This window comes from Triturus cristatus, chromosome 3_1 (genome assembly GCF_964204655.1).
Source record: "Triturus cristatus chromosome 3_1, aTriCri1.1, whole genome shotgun sequence".
Classification (NCBI taxonomy): Eukaryota; Metazoa; Chordata; class Amphibia; order Caudata; family Salamandridae; genus Triturus; species Triturus cristatus.
The window spans coordinates 256,912,703-256,939,002 of record NC_140583.1 but is presented as its reverse complement, the minus strand read 5'-3'; the positions used below and the strand labels follow the sequence as shown (position 1 = coordinate 256,939,002).

The 26,300-nt window shown below is 43.3% G+C and overlaps 1 protein-coding gene across 1 annotated transcript in view; it reads left to right on the top strand.

Moving 5' to 3' along the window:
• Positions 1 to 26,300, top strand: part of LOC146860055 (uncharacterized) — a 141,014-nt gene that overhangs the window by 54,018 nt on the left and 60,696 nt on the right. The window contains exons 10-12 of the mRNA XM_085643830.1: positions 8,679 to 8,740; positions 11,622 to 11,779; positions 16,203 to 16,786. Coding sequence (XP_085499956.1) covers positions 8,679 to 8,740; positions 11,622 to 11,779; positions 16,203 to 16,786 — 804 coding nt within the window. The remainder of the gene's footprint in view (positions 1 to 8,678; positions 8,741 to 11,621; positions 11,780 to 16,202; positions 16,787 to 26,300) is intronic.

The following is a 26,300-nucleotide window of genomic DNA, read 5'->3' as shown; positions in this document are numbered from 1 at the left end:
TGTAATGCCCTCCCTCCAAAGGCCACTGCTCTATTGGGCTCTTGGAGGACGTTTTCCATCGACAAAGCCAACGGGGCCGGGTGGGGGTGTCAGTCAACAGATGCTTTAGGCCCACCCATCTCTAAATAAGGCAGGTGGACCAAGAGTTTGGCGCCTGCCTACACATTCTTAATCAGACCTTTAGTCTTCTGAATATTAAATCTAGCTGGTGAGCAGCGTTCCAGTCTCCTCTTACGTGAATAGTGATCCCAAATGTGACGTCCTTTCCCAGATTACATTCTGGTGTTTGCCATCTGATTTAATTAAGGTTGTGTCATTACATCTCCACTGAGTATCGGTAATTCATCATTAGCAAACACTTCATCTTCAGCTTGTTCAACTAATTCATCGTTTACAACCGCTGCATATCCAACTAGTCCAGACAGTTAATCAGTTACGAACACTACATCACCAGCTAGTACAACCAATTGATCATTTACAAGCACTGCACTCCAACAAGGATGACTGATTCATCATTTACAAACACTGCATCTCCAGCTAGTACGAACTACACATAATTTACAAGCACTTCATCTCGAGCTAGTGTGACCACTACTTCATTTACAAACACTCCATCTCCAACTAGCATGGCAAATTCATCTTTTACAAAAACTGTGTCTTCAGCTAATATGACCAAATTATTTCCTAATTTTACAGAATAATTCTACACCGGTGTGAATATTTATTACAGTTGCTTAAGTTTATGTCACAAGGGTTTTGATTTACACTGTAGTGAACCCCATTCATGGTGTGAGAAGTAGGTGGAACAAGGCATGTTTAGCCTTTTAATTTTGTGAATACCCACAAACGTGTACATTTGTGAGGATTCATCAATTCCGAATTAATCCTTTCCTGTCCTTAATATGGTCACATATTTACTGCAGCAACAGATCAGAACGCTTTACTTTGAGAAGATGTAGTGGAAGGGTTGTTTTCAATGGCGAAAATGTGTTCCTCTCTGAGAAATATAAGAAAAAAATATACTTATTTTCATATCGGCCTCTATTTCCCAAGTGTGTAATTGTACACTACAGGGGAAACTAAAGTCCATGGAAATTGTCATATGCTATTCCTACTCGTACACCTGGAAACCTGCACCTGACTCAGGTTTCCAGGCCCCCTGCTGAAATGCTGGTGGCTTTCAAAACTGTGAAAAAGTACATTCAAGTGGAAGTGTGAATCCCCACATGCACTTTTATTTTGTGAAACAGGCCCGTAATGTTGTGTTTACTTACTGGTAATAGCGTTACTGTGAGCCCTTCTCTCGCTGTGATCTATGACAGATTAAGGCCCCTCCGCCTTCCGTCACAACGTCCTCCCAACGTATAAAAAAACCCTCCCACTCCTTACTTCCTGTTCCGTACCAAGCCCATGACACCACACAGTTAGACTGGCCGAAGGGGGTGGTGTGGGCGGGGTGGGTTGATACATCACGGCGAGAGGAGTCAGAGTAATTCTATAACCGGTAAGTAAACGGAGGACTACCTTCTCCTCCCTCTTGCAGGTTGAGATGTACCTAAGTCAAATATTGGACCAGGACAACTGTACAGAAAAAACAAAACACATGTTTAATCCATAGTAAGAAAAGGATTATAATACAGAAGCCAAAACCTTCGAACGCTACAAATCCGGAACCTCTGCACCCTGGACCACCCGACAATGAGTCACAAAGGTAGATGGAATTGCCTATATCGCAGCCTTACAAATCTCCAGCAATGAGGCTCCCTGTACCTCAGCAACTGAAGTGGACATGCCTAGTAGACCGCTCCTGGATCCCCAGAGCAGATGAGAAACCAAACTGATTGTATGCCAGCAGAATCTAGATCTGATCCACCCGCTCAAGGTCTGAGTCAAAGTATTACCCCTCTTTCATGCGGGACCGAAATTCACACCTAAAAGGGAGGGAACCCAAAACTCCTTTACCCGGTTCATCAAAACTGCCCTCCGCACATCAAGCGCATGAAGTGCCCCTGGAGACTTAGGATCTGGAAAGAACACTGGAAGAATCACTTCCTGCTGAAGAGGAAACATAGAATTCACTTTTGGGACAAACCCTGGAACTAATAAAAGAACACTCCTGTCATCAAACACTCGAAAGAAAGGAGACAGACAAGACCTGGAGCCCAACTCTCCAAGGCAGTGTGCCAAAGTCACAGCCACCAAAAGAAAACCTTCAGCATCAGAAGACGTAATCCCACCGAAGACCAGGCTCAAGCGAGGGATACGGGAGAGCCCGCAAAAGCAACTGTAAATCCCACTAAGGGCACACCACCTACAGGATAAGACAAAGATTTGAAAACCCCTTAAAAATCCAGGAGACCAGACCCTGTTCATCCACCAAACCACCCCAAGAGGACTTTAAAAGTGGCTGGATTAAGACCCAACTGAAAACTATCTTGAAAATCTTTTCATACCTGAGGGAGAGGAAAAGACAATGGGATTCAAACTCCTTCAAGCACACCAATCCTATAACCTTTTCCAATGCCTCCTGGCATAAGAAGACCTGGTGAACAACTTCCTTGAAGCCTGCATAGAAGTGGAGTCCAAAGCAGAGAGTGCCTGCAACACCTCACCCTTTCCATTCAATCTCAATGCTGTCAGCTTGAGTTTTGCCAGAAACTGAACCTGGAGAACTGGAAAACTCAGGGGAGAAGAAATCAAGGGAAGCTGCCACTCCTGGTCTGCTTTCATCTGCATCAGTAGAGGAAACCAGATAGAGTGGGGCCATGCCAGACCCACAGGATCAACCTGAGCCCCCTCCTTCCGTACCTGAATCATAAACTTCGGGATCAAAGGAAATAGAGGGAAAGCAAACATCAGGCCTAATCACCCAGCGCAAGTCAGGGCATCCACCCGTGATGCCTATGCCATCCTTCACCAGGAAAAAACAGGGAAGAAGGGCATTGCAAGGGCTCACAAACAGATCCACCCATGGGCGACACCACAACTGACACACCCTGGCAACCAGACAAAATTCCTGAGAGGATGAAATCTCACGGCTCAGGCGATTGGCCTGACAACTCAGAACTCCCGATTGAGCCCATAGAAACAGCTGATCTGCTTCTGACAAAGACTGAGCTCTCGACCCCTTCTGCTGATTGACTTAGGACTTGAAAGTGGTATTGCCCATGTGAATGATGCTGTCCCTGCCCCTCAAAGAAGGAGAAAAGAAAAGGAGGGCCAGACGAATAGCCTCCAGTTGGAAGACCGAGAACTCTGGCTCACATCCAACAGGCCCTTGGCCTGGAGAACACATGACCTGTACCCCTACCACTTTCGCTGGCATCTATTGTGACGATCACCGGGGCTGGAGTGGACAAGCAAACTCCCTTCAGGATGTTGGACGCAGCGATGCATCAGTCCAGCTCTTTCTGAATTGCCACTGTTGCAGGGAGAAGACAAGACGAATCCTGCACATTGGGAACTAACTTCCTCAGAATTAACCTCATGACGACGCTGAGGAGACACCTGGCCCAGGAAACCAAGAAAGCGTGGCAGCCTTATAGCCCTGCACGCTCATCCAGAGCGAGAACACCTAAATAGGTGCCAACAATGGGTCCTGCAGAATTTCGAACACACTAGAGTCTGCCAACGTCAAAATGCTAGTGCCATCTGGAACTGCGTCAGAGTCAGCTGCAACTTCTTCACATTCACTAAAAAGCCATGAGACAACAGAAAATCCCGCACTGTCTTCACATGCAAATAAGCTAGGGGAATATATGCTTCTTTGACCAGACAGTCATCAAGATAAGGGATGATGGAAATCCCCTGTAGGTGAAGAACTTCCATCAGGGGAGCCAATACACCAATTCCTTAGTAAACACACATCGAGTGGACTTCAGCATGAAAGGAAGAACCTGGAACTGAAAATGCGTTGACCCCATAGGAAACCTCAGAAATCTCTGATGACTCAGAAGAACAGGAATGTGCAGGTACACATCCTGAAGGTCGATTGCTGCCATGAAGTCACCAGGCGGTATCAGAGTGACGACAGCATGTTGAATGAAATGGACAACACCTAGTGGTTGAGGTGCTTTATATCCAAAACACGTAGAAACTCCCCCAACACGTTTTGCACCACACACAGCATAAAATAAACTCCTTGACAGGCCTGATTCCGTGGCACAGGGATGATTGCCCTTTTTTCCAACAGAGAGCCGTGACCCCAGTTAACAGAGCTTTTTTCTTCACAGGATTCTTTAGAACAGGAGTAGGGACTAACCCCATATAGGGTGGAGGAGAGACAAAGTCGATAAGATAGCCTCTTCCAATGATGCTGCTCTCCCACATGTCTGAGAAGTAAAGTACCCATGCTGGAAGAAATGCCGCTGTCTCTCCACTTACAGGTCTTGTGACCAAAGAACTGCTTCAGTCAGGATCTCTCGCTTGGGGGCCCTGCCTTTGAGGGGACATCCTGCTGCTTGCCACTCTAAGGTTGAAATCTCTTCCTACTGAATGAATAGGAGCAGTTGTCCTTACAAGGGAAATCCCTGGTCTCTCTGGCCTCTGAACAATTCTAAAGCTTAGAAGACTTATTGGAAGAGGACCTGTAGGACAAAGTGGGTTTCTTATCGTCTAAGGATTTCTGTATCAGACCATCCAAACTTTCACCAAACATCTTGCCATCTTCAAATGGTAGTTTAAGAAAAGAAGACTTCTCTGCCAGATCCGCCTTCCAGTCATGCAACCAGAGGTTACGTCTGGCCATGATAGCAGAGGAGGATGCCACTGAAACCTCCCTGATTACATCTGCTGACACATCTGCCAGAACTTCGCCTGTTGTTCCATAGATATTAGGATATCCTTCACACTCGAACCTTCTTGCATGACTTTCCCAGAGCCTCAAAATCCTTCACTTGAGCAGTCAATGCCACCCTGGGGATCAGATTAGAGGCAGCAAAAGACTTCTTAAGGCCACCATCCACCTTGATATCTACATGATTCAAGGGAAAAGAGTCATCCGGATTCAAAGAGAGGGGCCAGGATGGAATCGACCTTGACGGTATGTGTCATCTGGCTATGTTCAGGCTTTTCCTATGATCTGGAGATAGCTTCTTTAATCTTGGGGTGTAATGGGAAAGCCAGTGCCGCAGGTTTAGCAAATCATGGGAAAATATCCTCAGCAGCCCCCTCCGCTGGAGGCGGTGCCATGCCCAGATTGTCTCCGATATGCAACAGAATGTCCACCAGGTTCTCTCCAGATATGAATTTTCCACTAGGCACCACGTGTCTCTCCGGCTCTTAATCACCAGAAAATTCAGAATCCTGCTCATCAGTCAACTGGGCTGAAGTACGCTTAGCCTTACGTTTGAAAGACAAGGCTTAGTGACTGCTGCATCACTCATTGCCTGGACTTCCAAGGCAGTCAGGGAAACAGAAGCCCCAGCCAAGGCACCACCAGAACCCCTTGCTGGCACATCCTGTCAAAAATCACCCTCCTCTTCAGAAGCAGGGGACTGTGACCTTCATCTCTTTGGAGTTCTCCTCTCCATAGCTAGTAACACAAGAAAGCACATCATAAAACACCCCTAAATAAATAGGAACAAAATTGACACCATTGTAGTAAAATTCCCTCCAAGATATTTCAACCTGTAAAAAGATTTAATAGACTGCCAAGCCAGTCTTAAGCTCATTGCAAATACATTAACGAATAGGTAAAACCTTATACAGTAGAAAAATAACGTATCATTCAGACTGCTGTAAGAACCCCCCAGATTAGCTTAGGCTGCCACACTACCTTAGTTGGTATCCGATCAGCCATTATCCAAGGAGACTTTGTCTCTACCTGGCAATGAAGACACGGTCCCCTGCAGGCCGCGGGAAGGCTCGGCAGGCCTTTGTATGGCCAACAGGAGAATCCAATGCACTAGTATGCTGCATCACAGGGAGACGGGAAACAATTGCTTCCCCTCCTTCTCCCCTGACTCACCGCATAAATTATGCCCGATCCCTCAGCAAATAGGCATGCATCTCCAGGCGTGAGTAGGCACCTCACCGAAGCCATGAGATAGGCCCGTGCATCCCTAGGCCCACCGGCACTGCGCGGCGATAAAGGATCCGCATAGAAACACTGGAGCACACACACAGGAAAGGAGGGCGGGAAGGGATTTTATAAGTTGGTAGAAAGTTGTGAAGGGAGGTACAGGGACCTCAATCTGGAATTCATCATGGTGAGAGGGAGGAAGTGGTAATGTAGAAATACTAACTCTTAAGTCACCAGCAGATTATAATTGTAGCACCAAATTAACCAGTGGATCCTGGCGACTAGCCAGGCACACAAGGTTAACAAGCATTGGCACAGCCAATAGGTCTCGCATATGCAAGAGTGATTGGTTTTTTCCAATGCCTTTTTGCTAGGTTGTAAACAAATAGTCTCGAAGACCTAAAGCATAAACCTGTTAATGTACCAGCAAGGGCTACATTTATTGACTCTGCCAAAGCTTGTCTTCTATATTGATGGTTTTAAACCTGGATTTATAATGGAATTAGCAGGTCCTCAAGTATCTACCTGCAAAAAAAACATACCCACTCTCGTACGGAATGAGGAAATTTGAGAGCTGTGATGAGAATAAGTTGCGGCCTTTGGCAAGACCAAGTTTTAAAACAGCTCTACTAATTATGTAGACTGTCTGTACCCATTACAAGAATAAGCCTACAAGTCGTTGAATCTTCCATCTGTTACATGAATTAACAAGACAGGCTGAAAGTGACACTGGCCAGCTGACATTCTGTGCGCAAATCATCAGTCAACGATATTATAACAAAATGCAATATATGTCTCTTTCTGAGCTTGCAACTCCGTTCATTAACACATCCTAGAGAAAGTATTTGTCCTTGATTTTAGGTTTTAAGTGTTCCTGAATATATAGAGGGGTAGAGATGGCTATTCTTGTCTCCTGATTAAGAGCCTGCGTTTCTGTGCAACTCACCCTGTGTCCCAGTGGCGAAAAGTGTACACGGCTTGTACATTAGTCAGGCTATCATAGGACCATCACTACCTCTCGGGTAAAGAAAAAAAGAAACGGGGATGAGAGGATGAAGAGAAGAAACAGACATGAGGGCGGGTAGAGGGAGATTGTTGGGGGAATGGGAGGTCCAATAACATGAAACGGGGGTGAGGGGAGAGATCTAACAATGGGGAGAAGACCGTTTGGAGGAAAAAACTATGAACTGGGATATGGGAGTACCTGAAAACACAAGAACTCATGTGGAGTGCTTGAAAACAAAGAAAAAAGTAGCTCCAAAAATGGGAGCAGTAGAAGGACCCACGTACTTAGTCCTTGCTCCAGGGGATGAACAAACTGAAGAGATGATATGACGCACGTGTGCTGTGCCAAATAAAAAAAAACAAATGGGAACCACGCTTAAGCTAAACAATGGTAAGCTTTAGGCTGGCTGTAAGGTTAACATCCATGATGAAACAAATCAACAATGCCGAACAATAGCGATTTAGAAAAATGTGACTAAAGATCAAGGACATCAGAAATGTTCCAACCACAGCCAGCTCACTCTACACAGTCTCCACATATCATCATCATGGGAGTTAACAGCTATGGTTGATTGTTGAATTATAAATTTCATCTGATTTTGCCTCAATTTAATATCGAATTGTATAATCAGGTACTGACATGGATGTACACGGCCGAGAGCGGTTGAATATTTTTCTTATATCTGTTGGTGCACCAGGGGATGGTCTTGCCAATAGTTGCTACATATGTACCACAACAAGAGTTTAATCTGTGGCCAATCACTTTCTACATGGACTTAATGCTTATCACAGTTTGCAAATGTCCCGGCAATACCTGCCGCCCCCTTTATTGCACCTGTAATGATTATTTGTTCCCTGTCTCACCGAAGCTCCCTCCCCTACCTGTCTCATCTTTTCTTTCCCCCTTCCTTCCCCGTTCCTTACCTTCTTATTCAATTGTAATGTGTCTGTTTGACAAAATGCAAATAAAAACATATAAACAATAAAACAGTTAACAGTAACAAGGTAGCCTACTGAGAAATCGAATCTAGGTTGTGAGCAGGAATTCACTACAGTGTCAGTGGTCTGTATGGTGTCTTTTGCATTAGTTGACACTCTTGCCTACTGCAGCCCCCTTTTTTAGTACCATGACATGCGGTTAATGATAGGTAAAGTTATTTGATTTACAGCTTCATGCCCCATACAAAAAGATTGTTACAGAACATGTCCAGTTTGCCTGACTATGAGAACTTACATTGTTAGCCTCACTGCTGAGTATGCTGTTTCTTGTTATGCAATGAAGAAACATCTGAGATACAGATGCCCCTATCAGATGGAGCACAGGATTTCGCCCACTTTAGCTCTGCCTAGAAACCTAATTTCAAATGCAACAAGACTATTGAACTTAAACTATTGAAAATAATTCAGACATTCAGCTTAAATTTAGTGGCAGGAAAATGAGTACTTATAACCCATTAATGGGCAAGCGGTGCACCCTGCCTTAAAACGGTCCTGTGTTTTAAACTGACATGAAAATATGGTCAGGTTCATTCAAAACATTCCTTCTGTTACTTGAACTATAAGCAGATCTACTAATGAATGTTTCACTTTGAAATGTGAAGAATGTTCTTTGGATAGAGAGATGTGACAATGGTTTGTTTTTCTTCCACAGCTAACACCATTATACAAATCCCAGTATCCCAACTGCACAGGAGTGAGAGTGACTGGCTTTAGGTATGAATATTGCATTTGACAGACATTTATTTTAATCAGAATTCGGAGATATTTTAACAGTGTTGAAGATTGGGTGCCGAGAACAGGAACTAAAGCAGGAATATATATGCTTGTTAAGTTATGAAGGGGTTCTGGGTGTTTCAAAGACTGCTTACCCTAGCCTTTCCAGTAACCAGGTGGCTTCAAAAGAAAATCTAATGTACATAGCAAGAGGAGAATATTCAGATTTTTATAGGCTTCTCCAAATGCAAAGTGATTAGTGGTTCTCTGCTACTGAACAGGTAAGTATTTCCAAATGAATAAGACCAGCACTGAGAAGGCCCTTCCACCCACACACATCTCTTCCAGCGGGCTCGGTCAGAAAACAGCGGGCATCGGCTACACTGTTTGCACCGGTTTGTCTTTGAAGCCGAATGCATGATATCCATTACCCCAAAGTGATCCTGACTAACACTGACAGCCACTGCAGGTTACACAGCACAGCAGCAAGAAGAGATTGTTTATATGCCCCTAACAGCAGTCAAAACATTCTGAATAATTTGGAAGAAGGCACGAGATTGCTTAGACATTCAAGGTATAAGGAAGTACTATTCTCTAAGAGAGACCTGACTAATGCTGACACAGCCTGAACCCTCTTGGAAGGGGAAGCAGTTACACAGTGGAGATTGGAGTTGTTTTAAATTAAAATAGCTTATTCAAACAAGAGTCAGCTTCAGAGAAATTAAAGACTATAGAAAGAAATCAGATGTTTCTGGCTATTTCCACTGGGTCATGGCAAACCGCGAATAAAGAGAGCCAAAAGGCTTTGTTTTCCAAATGGTCAGTTACCTCATTTCCCACCAAATTACCTCTGTCTCGTCAGAGTTTAGCTTCAGTCGGATGCCCTCAGTCCACTCTCTATCCTCCACCACGCACTGCCGAAAGTTTTGTTGCACCATCTCCAGCTACCAATCCACCAGGAACATGATCTGCGCATAAGATTAAATATAAAATCGGAGGCCTGAAGACCAAATAACATTAGCCAGATGTTCAACATATAAATTACACCGGCTGCAGAACAGTGGATGCATTTGGGGATGCAAGAAGTAGATTTTCTGGGTTGCACGTGCAAGGATGCAACCTTACTCTTTGAACTCTGTTTCACAGGAATGCCCGAACCACCCCAGGAGAGTGCTGGTTATGTCAATAGCCTAAAGAGGATCAATAAAAATGTTAAGGATGACAATATCAACTGCCTCTGCCAAATTCAATAGGATACACACATTCACGCTTTGCTATTTTAACACATCCTAAGGTCATCCATTGAAGAAACCAACATGGAACAGTGTTTATATTTGAAGGAAAACATGCTTTGTTACCCACCACTAAATCATTAGATTTCACGGCAGATCTAGCAGCCTTAAGTTTTGAGTTTCATGAATTTTGACTAGTGACGGGAAAAATATAGGACAAAATCGGGTGGGTCACTTAGGTTAGCAGAGGATGTTTATCACTGGTGGTCACTGTTACGGCTTGAAAGGAAGCCTTTATAAATCTAGATGATAGGGAAGCTTCTGGAATTAATGTGCGACTAACAAATAACGGCAGGATTCCAGAAAAAATCTAAATTTCAGTGCTAAGAGTTCCGTATGGATCAGATCTTCATTTACAGGATACAAATTGGTCCAAGAAAACCTAGAATAATGTGGATTGAAACCTCATTCAATGCAGTATGATAGTTCTTAAACATAAAAAAATGTTTCCTTGGACTATTTCTTAAATGTCAATGTGCTCAGAGAATTCCTGATTGTAACTTCCCGGAAGCTCAACCTGATGTAATTTGAAGACTAATCTATAGTCATGCTCAAGGGTAGTATTGGACTCTCCAAGCACGTTCAGGCATTTTCATTCCTGAGTTAAGTGCAGCTAACTTGGAAGGAAACAATTGTGATAATAGAGCTCACATTCTTGTTTTCATGTTTTCAAGTGATAGTTTGTTCTAAATCTGAAGTGAACCAGGTTGTTACATTTGAGCTTGTCACAGAAGAACCAGCAACACAAGGAGCATCTTCTAGTCGGGACCTCACTTTTCCACCTCACGGTTAGCGCAATTCCTGCCTAATGTTGCTATGCAGGATTTCGCTTTTGGTTCACCTGAGATAAGCAGTCCTCTAAAAGAAAGTAGGCCATGGCTCATCCAAAGTAAAGGGAGGGCAACATTGATTTCATTAAAAGGTAAATTCCTGACCCATGAAGGAATCGATGGCCCAAGTAGCTTGGTCTACCTTGTCCTCTTTACTTCAACCATCGCCCCTAAAGACGACAGCGGGTGGGAATATTTCCTGAAGTCAACCTTTAGACACAAGAGAGTTCCCGAAGCTGAGCCTTGGATGTGATCTTTTGAAAACCCCATTTGGGATGCACACCTTAAGATTATGCCTAAAGCAGCGTAAAAAGAAAAAACACCAAACACAGATTTGCATGCATACAAGACAAGAAGGTTTGTTCTCCTTGCACCATTCCTCATTTCTGTTTCTTGTGATCTGCATTTTGTTAACTCTCACATACAATTATGATAAATATGTACGATGCGCCAACCACTCGGGACATCCCCGCTTGATGACATCACTAGACGGTCATATCACCAGCTTACTGCCCCCGCTTAGTCAAATCCTAACTTGGTCGATTTTGTCACATCCTGTTCTATTTTTCTAAATTAGTCTCTTATTGTGTGTTTAAAGAGAATGTGTGTACCACTGTGCAAAATCAGTTTATTGCCATTTACTTCCGACATAGAAAGTGTTGCGATGTTTCCCTTTCGCTTGTTGAGGACACATTGTAAAGTGATAGGATTGAACTGAAGCACATGTAAAGTAACCCACTCTTGTCATATTTATTCCAGGAAAGGTTCTGTTATTGCCGATGCAGAGGTTATGTTTAACAGTACGTCATCAGTCCCTACTGCACGGGATATCATCACTGTGCTCAATGCTTCTTTGAGCAGTAACAGCAGTGCCCTGGGAGGATATAAAGTGGACCCCACAAGCATCCAGTCCAACAGTGAGTGACTCGTCTTCACCATCCACTGATACCACTAATATAGGGGTGGGAAGCGATGGACAAGAAGGGTATGGTGCTTCATTCGAAAGATTCATTTCTGTTTGACAAAGGATACCTGGAATCACTTTGGACTATAACCACAGATTCAGACTATCTGGCTTATTTGCGCTTTCCCTAGAATCGTTCATGTTTACCTTGCATGTCTTTGCTTACTTATCGGTATGCTTCTGTTCGAGGTATATGAAACAATCACTTTTCTGAGGACGGGGCCATTGAGAGCATCTTTACAAGCAGGTTATGGCAACTAAATTATACCACATGATCAGACTATAGCATTGCAAATGCTTTGCTCACCATTAAAACATTCACCAGCTTGCACTATACTTCCCATCACGCAGGGCATTGCTCAGTTGGCTGCAAACCTCAGGGTACAACCAATCTGACCTTGTTTTCAAGAAAGCTTCATTTTTATGGTAGAGTCCATGAAATGTATGTTTTTTGCCACATTTTGAGCATATCTATAAAGAAGAATCTTTTTCAGATTTCTGAGTGAGGGTCAAGGTGGAGAGAAGGGGCATGTCAGGATATTGGGGCCTATTCCCAGAACTAATCGGAGATAAAATCCTAAACTTACTACTTTTGGTATTCACAGAAGGCATTTAGTAGTAGTAAAGTTAGGACTCCTAACTTTACTACTACTAAACTGAGATAAAAACCTAAACTTACTACTTTTGGTATTCACTGAAGGCATTTAGTAGCAGTAAAGTTAGGACTCTTAACAGATTTTGTCTCAGTTTAGTAGTAGTAAAGTTAGGAGTCCTAACTTTATTACTACTAAATGCCTTCTGAGAATACCAAAAGTAGTAAGTTTAGGACTTTATCTCAGATTAGTTCTGTGAATCGGCTCCATAGAGTTTAACTCTATTCTGGTGGTAATGACTCAACATCTGCCCATTCTTGATGTGATTCAAAGTAAGTAGGAGAACTCTGAATTCTCCCACTTCCAGGAACCTATTTTCCCTCCGATCTTTGCATCATTAAGAAGAAAGAGACTTCCAAAGTTGAGGTACCACACCCGTATAAATCCCTGTAGAAATGGTATTTATTTCACTACTGAATATGAACTCAATTGTCGGCTTGCAGGTTGTTTTCAAGACATTCTCTGTTAACATGATTTACAACTAGAAACTACCCTTAGTACAACAAATTAACATATCCTGTCTGATGGTAGAGTGAATTATGACTACATATAGAAGAATTGAAACCTTTGAAATTCTCGTTACCATAACAAACTAACTCGGAGAAGTTTTGACAGCAGATTAACAAGTAAGGTTTAGGACTGTAAGAGATAGAAGTGTAGCAACAAACAGAAGAGGACATTGGCAGGGTTGCAGGTCAAGGATGATGAAGTACAGGAACTTGAACAGACCATGAAGTGTAGGAAACAGTGACAGACGATTCCTGGACCATGCATCTGCAGGAATGTGCAGTGAAGGACTGGCAGCTGGAATGGGTTGTGAGCCGCCTTAAAATCTAGAGTACCTAGAGCCTATCACTGCCTATGTATGACACCCTTGAGTCTTTTACTAGAAGCAGGCTGTACTTCCTTGGCCAAGGAAACAGTAAACATCAAACTGGCACAGAGACAGGGAGACACAAGCACAGACAAATTGTCATGTGAAACTAGCAGGCATGTCTGCAGGTATAAACTGACAGAGCCGAGCTGGCACTCTAAACTTAAAAGCAGCTACAACAAAATGACAGCTTATAAACTCTCGCCATTGCTAACTATAAAGTAAGCACAGTACCAGAGACCGGGATGTTTGGCAGGGATTTAAGCTACAAAAACAGGACATGGATCACGAATACAGGCACAAAACAGAGCTAGACAAAGCACAAGTAGCAATACTAGGGTTTTTGAGGAGTTCAGGCGAAGGTAGTGTGTACAGAGGCGAACCGCAGCTTGTGGCACATGAGAAGCCACCACTGCCTAGTTACAGCTATACTAAATCCATCACCTGCTTGAGTATCTTGGTTACATGGCAAATACTGTCTAAGGATTTATTTTTTCAATGTGTGTATTCAAACATATCAGCATGTGCAGGTCTGGTACCAAGGCTAAACACTGGTTATCAAGTCCTAATAATCCCTAGATAGTACCCATGGAAGTGGCAGTGTGCGCTCCAGTGCAGATATTCTGCTCACTAGATCACATGGATTTTTCTTCATGTTCTGTTTGACCAACATGCCAAATATGCTTTTGGTTTGTTTATTATCCTGCCTTCCAGTGAGATTAATGATGTTTACTAAGTTGCTGTAATCAGGACACCACTCATCCCTACACCAGGCAGGAAACCATATATTCTAGAAACCTAAGTCAAGTGGACAGGTGTCTGGGTATCTGAAAACTCTCTCTTCTACCAAGTGTCCCCCTTAAGACAGCGAGCAGACTGAAAAGAAGTAGTATTCCCAAGCACAAATGAGCTGCTTTCATTACTATAGATCAGGCACACGATACATTAATCAGGCCTCTAACATCATACCTGACAACCCATAGAATACCCAGCCTTTGTTCCACAATAACATTCCATGCAAAGAACAGCTCCTAAAGGAACATAGAACATAACACATCTTCCTTCCTAAAGAAAAAACAAGAACCAAGGGGCATATGATCAACGGTCAGTGATAATTATCGCTGGCCGTGCTTAGCGATAATAATATTATCGCAGGCTATCTCTGGAATTTATCACCCTGGTAGCGCGTTATTAACAACGCGTTTCTCCAGGGCGATAAAAATTCCAGAGATAGCGAGGTTATCGCCCTTTTGCAGGGAACATAGCTGGTTTTCCAGCGATGTTCCCTGCAAAACGGCGATAACCTTGCTGATACGACCCACAGGGTCGTATCAGCATAATCCACCCCCTATGTTAGGGATGGCTAAATCAGGATTTTAGCAGATGTTAGATTTTGGCGAAAACTGACGTTTTCGCCAAAATCTAACGTCTGATAAAATCATGTGGGCTGCCTTGTAAATATCGCGATGTGACCATCAGCGATATTTGCAAGGTAGTCCATCCAGGGCACGCCCAGTAACACCCATTTTGCATCTCATTAGAGATGTAAAGGGAGGCGTTGGGAAAAAGGGTGCTAACAGGCGATTATGCATGTTAGCACCCTCTTGTAAATAGGGCGCTGGTTTTATCTCTGCTTAAAAGCCCTTGTAAATATGCCCCCCAATGGTGTCTACAGGAAACAATGAACATGTGAATACACATGGACAAATACTTTGTGGATTGAAGAATAATGGGTCTTCACACCTCCTTTAACCATTCAGGGCTTCTTATAATTCTTATTTTGCACTTTTCCTTCCTGTCAACACTTGGCTCTTCCATCTTCTCTGTACAACCCTTCCCTTTGCACAGTGTCAGCCATCTGATGCTCCATTCCTCACCATTGTCCAAAATGACAGTGTTCCCGAAGACGTGTTTAATCCTCTTGGGATCAGAAATAATCGACTTTCCACTCTTCCAAGCTTGACAGGAACAAAATCACCCACACAGAATTTTTGCCTTGGACCACGCATCTCATCATTGTCTATATCTCTGTAAGCGCCCTGCTTACAAATTACTCTCTATGGCACTTGTGTCAGATCAAATGACCCATTACCAGTGGCTGAAATCCTTCAACACATCAGTACAAAATATGGCTCTGCAACTCCAAAACACCTTTCTAGATTACTCTTTCCACTTCAAGCGTCCTTTCCTCGGAGTGGGTCTGCGACTCTTGATATAGAGTTTGATTTTCACAACCCCTCGTCAGTCCCTGTCTCACAGGATATCATCAATGCTCTCAATGCTTCCGGGGGTAATAACAGTAGTGTCTTGGGAACGTTTGAAGTGGACGGCTCAAGCATCCAGTCCAATCGTGAGTCTTTTAGATCCACTAATACAGGGTTCTAAAGCGGCAGACAAAAAGGGGGAAATACTCACAAATGTACCTCAAATTTAATTTAATTGAAGGTCAGGTTATTTATTTCAAAGTGCTGTACGGTGATGGCCACTTCCCAGGTCAGCAGCTAAAAGAGCAGGATTAATATTCAATTTCTAGACATTTGGCTATCTAACACACTCAACAAGCAAAAAGTGATGGGAGGAATACTATAAACATGCTAAAGTATTTGCAGTTGCTCTGGGAAGCATTCCAACCAATCTTTTGTGCCTTCTTTGCCACTGTTTTAAATACGCACTGACCCTGCTCATCATGGCCTTGCTAGGCTTCATTAGCACTCTCCTCTGGGTCAGTCACACCACCATCTTTTTTTTCTCTTTTCATTTCTGTCTCACTGTCTTAACAGGTTTTCCCATAAGTGCATGTGTGTGTGTTTGTGTACCTTTGGTCAGACAATCTTCTTTCTCTCTCCAAGGTACCATCCCTCCAACGTCATCAACCAACTCACCACCATCAACAAATGGAGGGTCCTCGACTTCTGGAACTCAGCCTATAATATCAGTGACATCATCAGCAACTACAAACAATGCATCACAAACTACTACAACTAATACATCACTTACAAGCACTGCATCTCCAGCTAGTTCAACCAATACATCACTTACAAACACTGCATCTCCAGCTAATACAACCAATACATCACTTACAAACACTGCACCTCCAGCTAGTACAGCTAACACAACATTTACAAACACTACACCTCCAGCTAGTACAGCTAACACAACACTAACAGTTACTTCATCTCCAGCGAGTACGACTAATTCATCATCATCTTCCACTTCTGGAACTCAGGCCTCGATGTTGACAGCAGGAAATGCTTCCAGCACTGCGACAGCCCTAACAAACCCATGGGCAACCTCTTCCAATGCAACTGGGACTGCTGCTCCTGCTCTCAGTCTACCTTTGTCCTTTAGAATTACAAGTGAAAACTATACGGACAATTTGACTAATCCCAACTCCACAGAGTTCATTAATTTGAAGAATAGTCTGGAAGCTGCGGTAAGTACTGATATATTTTCAAACTACTTAGCCATATAAAATGTGTCTTACGTGTAAAAGGGCTGATGCCATTGTCTGAAAGTAAGGGATGTCTGCAATACACACATGTGATAATGGAGCAGAAATGGGAGTGAATTTAGTAAACTTTCCTTTATCAGTCCTGTAGAAGCAGCAGAAGGTGCTGTATTCTTTGCCATGCTAAAACCATAGGTGATTTCCACCAACTTTATCTTTTATTTCACATTTTATGTATTGTGTACTTGACTAAGACCTTTCAGCATTTTCTAACATATTTACATAAATATAAATTGTGAAATGTAAACCAACGTATATCCAACAAGGCAGCATAAGTACAATAATTGAGATTCAGAATAAAAGATTGTGTAAAACAAGTCACAATACAAGTACCTATGTCCTGGTTGGGTGGCAAATGTGTAAGGCTTCTGATTTATGGAGGTTTAACTGCTCCCCACAGAATGTAATGATTTCTGTCAGTGCTCTGATCTAAATCAAATTAATAGCCTGTCGGAATCATGGTATCAATTAGGAGTCAGAATTGAACCTGGAAAAGGATGGGACATGTGACTTTTTATAAAATCTATGAAACTCAAAATGTAGAAGGGCATATACTCTAGAGTGCAATTACTATTTATTGTTGCACCAAATAAAAACCAGCAATATGTGCAAGGGGTACAATGTAAAAAAAAGGGTTTAATTTACGTTCCAAATAATAAATTGGGGTGATTTGGTCAAATCTGTGGAGAGCATCACAGGCTAGCTTCTACGGTGGCTGCACAGAGCTTGATTTAACACCAGAAGGAACTGTACTCTGGTGGAAGGTCACAAGAGTCTGCTACGCCATATGCAGATCTTGAGATAAAATAAATATTTAGGTCTTAATAGGAGGTGCTGCTAATAGTGTGGTGATGTAGTTTCCGCCTGGACTGTCAGCCTTAAGCATAACGCCTAAAGTTATTTAACTGAGAAACCACTGTAGTCCATTTTGACACCATAGTCAGCTCAGGGAGCTATGGCAGCACTTGGACCAAGCCCTTGCCCCACTGTAGATGAAAGTTGTAAACGCATGGTTCCTGATTCACCCTTTGGTGGATAGGACTCCGTCGGTCAGAGTAGAGTAGGAGATTACCTCTGCCATTCTGATGGATTGCCATTCTCCAGATTTAGAGTTGACCACCACCACAATGAAAAACGAATGACTCCCACACCCTAGGAGTTCCCTCCCAGGGGGCAGGGGGGTCATTATTTGTTTTTATCTACTTTGACTAATTGGTTTTAAACAGCTGTGACAGACAGAAAAAAGGATGTCATACTGTCCACCACAAGTAGGGTCGGCAGTGTAATGCCCACCCTCCAAAGGCCACTGCTCACAACCGACACACCCTGGCAAACACACAAAATTCCTGAGAGGAGGAAATTTCCCTGGTCAGGTGATTGGCCGACAACTCAGAACTTCCTGAATAAAAATGGCCCAGAGAGAACCCACGAGCGATTGAGCCCATAGAAACAGCTGATCAGCAATCACTGACAAAGACAGAGCTCTCGACCCCTTCTGCCAATTGACATAGGACTTGGCAGTGGTATTGCCCATCTGAATGATGGTGTCCCTGCTCCTCAACGAAGGAGTGGAGGAGGGCCAGGTGAATAGCCTCCAGTTGGAAGACCAAGAGCTCTGGCTGACATCCAACAGGCCCTTGGCCTGGAGAACACATGACCAGTACCCTAACCACTTTCACTGGCATCCATTGTGACGATCACCGGGGCTGGAGTGGACAAGCAAACCCCCTTCAGGATGGTGGACGGAACCATGCAATGGTCCAGTTCTTTCCGAATTGCCACTGTTACAGAGAGAAGACAAGACAAATCCTGCAAATTGGGAACCGACTTCCTCAGAATTAACCTCATGAGGCCAATGAGGAGACACCTGGCCCAGGGGACGAGAATGCGTGGCAGCCTTATATCCCTGCACACTCATCCAGAGAGAGAACACCTAAACAGATGCCAACAACAGGTCCTGCAGAATTTTGAACACCCTATAGTCTACCAATGTCACAATGCGCCAGTCCATCTGGAACTGGGCCCCAATGAAAATGCAATCCTGCGTCAGAGTCAGCTGTAACTTCTGTAAAAAGCCATGAGACAACAGAAAATCCTGCACTGTCTTCACATGCAAATAAGATAGGGGAATATATGCTTCTTTGACCAGACAGTCATCTAGATAAGGAAAGATGGAAATCCCCTGTAGGTGAAGTACTGTCATCAGGGGAACCAATACACCAATACCTTAGTAAACACACATTGAGTGGACTTCAGCATGAAAGGAAGGACCTGGAACTGAAAATGAATTGACGCAACAGCAAACCTCAGAAATCTCTGAAGACTCAGATGAACAGGAATGTGCAGGTACACATCCTGAAGGTCGATTGCTGCCATGAAGTCACCAGGCAGTATCAGAGGGATGAGCTGCAGTAACAACAGCATGTTGAATGAAATGGACAACACCCATTGGTTGAGGTGCTTTAGATCTAAAACAGGTAGAAACTCCCCCAACACCTATTGCACAACGTAGAACATAAAATAAACCCCTTGACACAACTCATTCCGTGGCACAGGGATGATTACCCTTTTTTCCAACAGAGCCGTGACCCCAGTTAACAGAGTTTTTTTCTTGACAGGATTTTTTAGAACAGGAGTAGCGATGCAGCCCATTTTGGGAGGAGCAGAGACAAAGTCGATAAGATAGCCTCTTCCAATGATGCTGCTCTCCCACATGTCTGAGAAGGAAAGTACCCATGCTGGAAGAAATGCCGCTGTCTCTCCACTTACAGGTCTTGTGACCAAAGAACTGCTTCAGTCAGGACCTCTCGCTTGGGGGCCCTGCCTTTGAGGGAACATCCTGCTGCTTGCCACTCTAAGGTTGAAATCTCTTCCTACTGAATGAATAGGAGCAGTTGTCCTTACAAGGGAAATCCCTGGTCTCTCTGGCCTCTGAACTATTCTAAAGCTTAGAAGACTTATTGGAAGAGGACCTGTAGGACCAAGTGTGTTTCTTATCGTCAAAGGATTTCTGCATCAGACCATCCAAACGTTCACTAAACAGCTTGTCATCTTCAAAAGGTAGTTTAAGGAAAGAAGACTTCTCTGCCAGATCCGCCTTCCAGTCATTCAACCAGAGGTTACATTTGGCCATGATAGCAGAGGAGGATGCCACTGAAACCGCCCTTATTACATCTGCCTAAACATGTGCCAGGAACTTCGCCTGTTGTTCCATATGTATTACGATATCCTTCACACTCGAACCTTCCTGCATGAATTTCCCAGAGCCTCAAAATCCTTCACTAAGGAATAAACAGTCAATGGCACCCTCGGGGTCAGATTAGAGGCAGCAAAATACTTCTTAAGGCCACCATCCACCTTGCAATCTACATGATCCAAAGGAAAAGAGCCATCCGGATTCAAAGAGAGGGGCTAGGATGTTACCGACCTTGAAAGTATATGACAACTGCTTATCCCCTTCTTACAAGGCATATGATTTCTGGGAATCTGGCTATGTTCAGGCTTTTCCTATGATCTGGAGATAGCCTCTTTAATCTTGGGGTGCAATGGCAAAGCCAGTGCCGCAGGCTTAGCGAATTGTGGAAAATATCCTCAGCAGCCCCCATCATTGGAGGCGGTGCCATGCCGAGATTGTCTCCGATATGTGACAGACTGTACTTCAGTTCCTCTACGGATATGAATTTTCCAGTAGGCACCACATGTCTCTCCGGCTCTTAATCATCAGAAAATTCAGAATCCTGATCATCAGTCAACTGGGCTGAAGTACGCTTAGCCTTACATTTGGAGGACAAGGCTTAGTGACTGCTGCATTACTCATTTCCTGGACTGCCAAGGCAGTCAGGGAAACAGAAGCCCCAGACAAGGCACCACCAGAACCCCTTGCTGGCACATCCTGTCAAAAATCACTCTCCTCTTCAGAAGCAGGGGAATGTGACCTTCTTCTCTTTGGAGTTCGCCTCTCTATACCTAGTAACTCAGGAAACCACATCATAAAACAACCCTAAATAAATAGGAACTAAAAAGACACCATTGGAGAAAAATTCGCTCCAATATATGTCAACCTGTAAACATATTTACTTGACTGCCAAGCCAGTCTTAAGCTCAATGCAAATACATTAACCAATAGGTAAATACCCTATACAGTAGAAAAATAATGTAACATTCAGACTGCTGTAAGAATCCCCCAGATTAGCTTAGGCTGCCACGCTACCTTAGTTGGTATCCGATCAGCCATTGTCCAAGGAGTCTTTGTCTCCCTGGCAATGAAGACACGGTCCCCTGCAGGCCGCAGGAAGGCACAGCAGACCTTTGTACGGCCAAGAGGAGAATCCAATGCTCTAGTATGCTGCATCACAGGGAGACGGGAAACAATTGCTTCCCCTCCTTCTCCCCTGACTCACCGCATAAATTATGCCCGCTCCCTCAGCAAATAGGCATGCATCTCCAGGCATGAGTAGGTACCTCACCGAAGCCGTGAGATAGGCCATTGCATCCCTAGGCCCACCGGCACTGCGCGGCGATAAAGGATCCGCATAGAAACGCTGGAGCACACGCACAGGAAAGGAGGGCGGGAAGGGATTTTATTAGTTGGTAGAAAGTTGTGAAGGGAGGTACATGGTCCTCAATCTGGGATTCATCACGGTGAGAGGGAGGAAGAGGTAATGTAGAAATACTAACTCTAACTACTAACTAAGTCACCAGCAGATTTTAATTTTAGCACCAAATTAACCAGTGGATCCTGGTGACTAGTCTTAAGTGCCAGGCACACAAGGTTAACAAGCATTGGCAAAGCCAATAGGTCTCGCATATGCAAGAGTTATTGGTTTTTGCAAATGTCTTTTTGCTTGGTGGTAAACAAATAGATTTGAAGACCTAAAAAACTAAACCTGTTATTTTACCAGCTTGCAAGGGCTACATTTAGTGACCCTGCCAAAGCTTGTCTACTTTGTTGATGAATGTAAACCTGGATTTATAATGGAATTAGCAGGTCTTCAACTATCTATGTGCAAAAAAAAAATACCCACTCTCGTACGGAATGAGGAAATTTGAGATCTGTGACGAGAATAAGCTTCGGTCATTGGCAAGACCAAGTTTTAAACAGCTCAACTATTTATGTAGACTGTCTGTACCCATTACAAGAATTAGCCTACAAGTCGTTGAATCGTCCATCTGTTAGATGAATTAACAAGACAGGCTGAAAGTGACACTGGCCAGCTGGCATTCTGTGCTCAAATCATCAGTCAAGGCTATTATAACAAAATGCAATATATGTCTCTCTGCCCCACAACCTGTCTGAGCTTGCAACTCCGTTCATTTACACATCTTAGAGAAAATCTTTGTTTGTGATTTTAGGTTTTAAGTGTTCCTGAATATAGTGAGGGGTAGAGCTGACTATTCTTGTCACCTGATTAAGAACCTGTGTTTCTGTGCAAGTCACCCGATGTCCCAGTGGCGAAAAGTGTACACGGCTTGTACATTAGTCAGGCTATCATATGACCATCAAAACCTTTTGGGTAAAGAAAACAAGAAACGGGGATGAGAGGATGTAAAGAAGAAACAGACATGAGGGCGGGTAGAGGGAGTTGGTTGGGGGGATGGGAGGTCCGATAAGGGTGGTGAGGTGAGAGAAGTTATAAGCCTGGGGAGAAGACAGTTCGGAGGGAAACGAACATGAACTGGGATATGGGAGTGCCTGAAAACACAAGCACTCATTTGGAGTGCTTGAAAACAAAGAAAACAGTAGCTCCAAAAATGAGAGCTGTGGAAGGACCCACGTTCTTAGTCCTTGCTCCAGGTCATGAACAAACTGAAGAGATTATATGACGCACGCATGCAGTGCCAAATTTAAACAAACATTTGCAATGCAACAGGTCTCGCATTTGTTAGAGGTAGAGCTATTGGTATTGTAAATGACAATGTTTTCTTAATATGTTTTGGCTTGCAGTATAGGGAATTTATGTAAAGAGACATAGCTGCAGCACTGTTTAGAGGACTAAGTATGGGGAATTATAACTGGTAACTGAGACACAGCTGCAGCACTATTTAGTGGGCTTAAAATGGAGGAATTACTGGCGGTGTTGAGAGGAGCAGGTAGCAGCAGTGTGCACTGTTTAGAGGATTTGAAATGAATAATTTGACGGGATGAGAGAAGCAGCTGTAGTACTGTCTAGAGGCGTAAAAAGGAGAAATTACTACTGGGATTATGAAAGCAGTTGCAGCACAAAGACAGTTTAAGATTGTTCCACAAATGTTGCATTTTAGATGTGTTCTATAGTTTTGGTGGTGTTGGCACTATATATTGCATTTTAATATGTGCTCATAAATGTGTTTCCATGAAACTATGGTGCGTCGAGACAGGTTAGTGTCCAGCCAAGGCTCCTTCCTGTCCCTTCTTTTGTTGCTTGGTGTTGTTAAGGGTAAAGCACCGTGAAGATGCAAGAAGTCACATACTAGTGAACGAAGCGTTGCAATTTGTGAAAGTGAAAGCACCATGGAGATCTAAAAACTCCCATACCAGGGAATAAAGCGCAGCGGTTTGTTAAAGTGAAAGCGCTATGGAGATGGAATAAGTCACATACCGGGAATGTAGCACTGCGATTTGCTAAAGTGAAAACGCCAAGGATATTTAAGAAGTCATATACTAGAGAATAAAGCACCGTGATTTGGTGAAGTGAAAGCGCTATGTAAATCTGCTGCCTCCAAAACATTGCAAAAGCGACTGGAAAGGATCGGGGAGATGTGGCCTGGATTTGTTTTCCCTTGCCTGGTATGGCAGACATTGTATATGTATACACTAGTATATATTATAGCACTAACATCATTGCGGGGTTAAAGGGCACTGTATATAGGTAGGTGTGAGCAAAACATTAGGCAGAACTCGACCATGAATTAACTTGAAACAATGGCTGGTGTTGTTAAAGAGAAAGCGCCGTGAAGTTGTAAAAAGTCACATATTGGAAAATGAAGCGCTGCGATTTGTTAAAGTGGAAGCGCTATGAAGATTTAAGAGGGCACACATTGGAGAAAAGCGCCACGGTTTGTTAAAGTAAAAGCGATAAAAGATCTAAGAAGTCACACACCAGAAAATAAAGTGCCGCGTTTTGCTAAAGTATAAGTGCCATGTAATCTAACAAGTCACATACCGGCGAATATAGCACCGCAACAAGCTTCTTAAAGTTTTTCAACGCCAATGAAGCATGTTATTTATTCCATTGCCACTGTACAAAAAAACAAACCCCTGCCTCTAAAACATTGCAATGGGTACATTCAAACTTCCCTGCTGTTTAGTTGTTTTCAGTCACGTACGCACACATGTTTTATATTAATGAAACCTCCTGAGGATGCCTCAAGGGTGTATTACAGCTTCTGCCAAGAAGATCTAAAAAGTCACGTATGATAGAATAAAGCTCTTCGATGTGTTAAAGTGGAAGCGCCATGGAGATGTAAGAAGTTACACACCGGAGAATAAACATTGTAGAAGCTACCGGGAAATATTGAGCATATGTGGCTGTTTACTCCTGTCTAGTATGGGAGGTATTCTATTTATATATACTATAGTGCTAATATTATTGCGGGGTTTGAGGGCGCTGTATATAGGTAGGTGAGGGGAAAAAACACCAGCCAGAACTGGACCATGAGTTCACTTGAAACAATGCCTGGTGTTCATAAAACGAAAGCGCCATGGAGATCTAAGCAGTCACACACCAAAAACTAGGAAGACCCCCTCCCAAAAAATAATGCGAGCGAAGGAATGTAAATTAAACACGCGTCCACCATTGTCCCGGCTACGCACGTTATCCTGCCTGCAGTAGTAAACTAGCCAGCGTACACGAAAGCGAAAGTCTCCAGTAACAGACGCAGGCTACAGCGTGAAAAACAGATGGCACACTGCCCTTTAATTAAAAGAGGTGCAAGCAGAGCGGACTAAAACTGTAGTTAGGCGCCGCTGTATCGGGACTACACGGAAGTTAGCAAATGACCAACAGCCAACAGTAAGGGAGATAACAGCAACACTACCACAAGTAAGCCAATAGCAAGCAGAAAAACAGATTGCATAAACTTTAAGCCAACATACAGATTACTTTATGTCTCGCTGAGACCGCGCATGCAGCGCCTGTGCTGCCAAGGCGAGACCTGAAAAACAAATGGGAGCCACGCTTAAGCTAAACAATGGTAAGCTTTAGGCTAGAGTGGGCCCACTAACAGTAAACAGCATGTCTCAAAGAGACGGTGCATGCACGGTCTGTGCAAGACCTAAAAATGAGGTTAACATCCATGATGAAGCAAATCAACAATGCTGAACAATAGCGACTTAGAAAAATGTGTCTAAAGATCAAGGACATCAGAAATGTTCAAACTACAGCCAGCTCACTCTACACAGTCTCCACATATCATCATCATGGGAGTTAACAGCTATGTTTAATTGTTGAATTATAAATTGTATCTGATTTTGCCTCAATTTAATACGAATTGTATAATCAGGTGCAGACATGGATGTACACGTCTGAGAGCGGTTGAATATTTTTGTTATATCTGTTGGTGCACCAGGGGATGGTCTTGCAAATAGTTGCTACATATGTACCACAACAAGAGTTCAATCTGTGACCAATCACTTGCTACATGGACTTAATGCTTATCACAGTTTGCAAATGTCCCGGCAATACCTGCCGTCCCCTTTAATGCACCTGTAATGATTATTTGTTCCCTGTTTCACCCAAGCTCCCTCCCCTACCTGTCTCATCTTTTCTTTCCCCCTTTCTTCCCCGTTCCTTACCTTCTTATTCAATTGTAATGTGTCTGTTTGACAAAATGCAAATAAAAATATATAAACAATAAAACAGTTAACAGTAACAAGGTAGCCTACTGAGAAATCGAATCTAGGTTGTGAGCAGTAATTCACTCCCTGACAGCCCACTACATTGTCAGTTGTCTGTATGGTGTCTTTTGCATTAGCTGACACTCTTGCCTACTGCAGCCCCTTTTTTAGTACCATGACATGCGGTTAATGATAGGTAAAGTTATTTGATTTACAGCTTCATGCCCCATGCAAAAAGATTGTTACAGAACATGTGCAGTTTGCCTGACTATGAGAACTGTACATTGTTAGCCTCACTGCTGAGTATGCTGTTTCTTGTTATGCAATGAAGAAACATCTGCGATACAGATGCCCATATCAGATGGAGTACAGGATTTCTCCCAGTTTAGCTCTGCCTAGAAACCTAATTTCAAATGCAACAAGACTATTGAACCTGAACTATCGAAAAGAATTCACAGACATTCAGCTTAAATTTAGTGGCAAGAAAATGAGTACTTATAACCCATTAATGGGCAAGTGGTGCGTCCTGCCTTAAAACTGCCTTGTGTCTTAAACGGACATGAAATGATGGTCAGGTTCATTCAAAACATTCCTTCTGTTACTTGAACTATAAGCAGATCTACT